Below are 2,503 nucleotides of genomic sequence, written 5' to 3'. Positions count from 1 at the left end.
TGTTAATTTATCTCTTTATAAAACTTAGGCCTAACATAAGTTAAAGTTTTATGAGATACGGCTTATATATAACTGGATTTACACATTTTGTTGTCTATGATTACAATTCATTTGTATTGTGCTAGAAATGTTATATTTAAAGAAGTACTGTAAAGATAAAGATATTAATTTGGCCGGAAATGTTTTGCGGGTCTCTGCTAGTAAATATATTACTACACTACAGTTAATTTGTTTTCAATGAAAGATAACTTTTCTCCAGATTTTGCACTTTATGAACATTTATTAAAAACATATTTTAGTTAATAATCTTAACTAAAGTACAAAAAATATACAAAGTCTGAACTGCAATCCTATTTAAGTTTTTGAAACTTCTACAATTTGTGGTAGGATGTTTATATAATACTTTTGTTATACTTAATAGAATCTCAATGGCATGTTTGACTTCTGTGCTCTTTGGTTGAAAATAGGCCACATAGAGGGTGCACTTGAAGTTGTTAAGTCATTGAAAGGTCTGTTGTTTCTATCTTAATACAGGAAACTTTTTCTAATCATATCATCATGCTACAATTTCAACTCAAATTCCTTTAATTTCTTCATATTTAAGCTTCTGTTGATTTGTTTGATTCTCAACATTTTCTATCAAAACATCATATTTTCCAATCATATGGAATGAGAAAAGTGTATCTCCAATCATTTCTTTGTATTTGCTACATACGTAGAAGCTAAAACTCTTAGAACTGTCCTCAAAGCATGATAAATAAATACAAAATAAAAAGACAGCTTAGTTTCCATAATGTTTCCCCCACCACACAATTTGAGTACTTGCAAACTTGCACTATGCATGTTTAACTCATCTTAATAACTGACAAAGTCATGTTGATCAAGCATATTCAGTTTTCTTCCTTCAAATATCTATCAATACCCATGTGGTTGAGAATGAAATTACAGGAACAAGTTAGATTTACAACTCCTGAATGACATTTAGGTTTTACTTTATCATGATTGGCATAAATCTACCTCAGCATTAATAGAAAATAATAAGAGTAAATTATTTTTGAGAAAAATTATGGTCAGCAGATCCATACACTAAGAAAAACAAAGCCTTACATACAACAATCATAAATTCATAATAATATGAATGTACTGCACACTTAAGCAAACTATTTGACAAATTATGTGTAAAAAAAAAGAAATGTATGTTTTTTAAGATGAGATCAAAAAACCAAAAACACATAACATTCCACATATGGACTTTTCTACTAATGGTCTGAGAGAGGTTAAGATAATATAAGCAATGTATATTATGCAATGGCAAGTGTTTTTAATAAGTTAAATTTGTGAAAAATTTTTTTCTGTTATAAACTACTCAATTATTTTGAAAAAGATACTGCTTCAGGCGAACAAATTGTGAGAAAAAACATTGTAAAATTGTTTTACTACATTCTATGTGTACTTGTATATTTAAAACACAAATGCTTAAAGATGTTCACCAGAGACATTAAAAGATACAATAATAAAAACAAAACTTACATAAACATGTATATTACTACATATGTACATCTATCTTACCTGGCTCACAAGTGGACACTGCAACTTCACGACTGTGAAGCCGCCCTAATGAGATTTTTCTAGGTGATAAAGTGGGTGGTAGAGCTATTTTCCTGGCACCTTCTCTGTTCATCAAAAATTATGATGATTTACTATACGATAGTATATTTTCTATGAATCATACACATCTAAAATTTATGTAGATAAAGGTTATGCTTGCAAATTTGACATGTTTTATTATCAAAAAGTATGGAAAAAGCATAACTAGAAATTGAAATTTATTAGGTAAGAGTCATAATTTGGATAGAGGTAAAAATATAGATTTAAACAATCTAGTTCTTTAACGTTCAGTAGTAGTTTAATTTTACCTTCTACCAGAAGAGATGTAAAATATCTTCAATAAAAGTTACAATTAATAACATGTAGTCACCCAAGAACAACTGACACGGTTTGGCCTGCTTATCAAATAACTAAGCATAGCTGTCACATTTGAAGTTTCATGTACCATGCCTGTCACCAACTGTGATAGGCATGGTATTACTATTTTAGGAACTTAATGTTATATATTTAATCTATATAATACTATCAATACCTAAAATACATAATGAATTAGCCCATTCTTAATGTTTTAACTCTCTCAACACATAATCAGTTAATTTGACTGACCACGTGACCTTTTTGTACTCGTTTAAGGTCTTTATAGATTTAATACTACTAACTTTTAATATGGTAAGTATACCTTCACAAAATTTTGCTGTCTTTCAGTAAACATTATAAGTCTTTCATGTATAAAAAATCACATGTTTTGTGAAGTATTTTAAATAAACTAAAATAAGATTTGTCTGTGAATCTATCGAGTATTTGTTTTGAATAGTCTGTGTGCAAAGTGATTTTCATGTTATGATTAAAAATACCTGTCTTCATCTCAAAAATCTCAAATTTCATTTGTGTAATC

General features: G+C 28.5%; 1 protein-coding gene across 1 annotated transcript in view; it reads right to left on the bottom strand.

Moving 5' to 3' along the window:
• LOC106468685 (PDZ domain-containing protein 8-like) overlaps positions 1 to 2,503 on the bottom strand; it is a 118,757-nt gene that overhangs the window by 37,310 nt on the left and 78,944 nt on the right. Inside the window, exon 9 of the mRNA XM_022397050.1 lies at positions 1,570 to 1,673. Within this exon, the coding sequence (XP_022252758.1) occupies positions 1,570 to 1,673 (104 nt within the window). The remainder of the gene's footprint in view (positions 1 to 1,569; positions 1,674 to 2,503) is intronic.

Source organism: Limulus polyphemus, unplaced genomic scaffold (assembly GCF_000517525.1).
Source record: "Limulus polyphemus unplaced genomic scaffold, Limulus_polyphemus-2.1.2 Scaffold3112, whole genome shotgun sequence".
NCBI classification, from domain to species: domain Eukaryota; kingdom Metazoa; phylum Arthropoda; class Merostomata; order Xiphosura; family Limulidae; genus Limulus; species Limulus polyphemus.
Note: the sequence above shows the minus strand (reverse complement) of the source record. Positions and strands in the feature narration are given on the sequence as shown.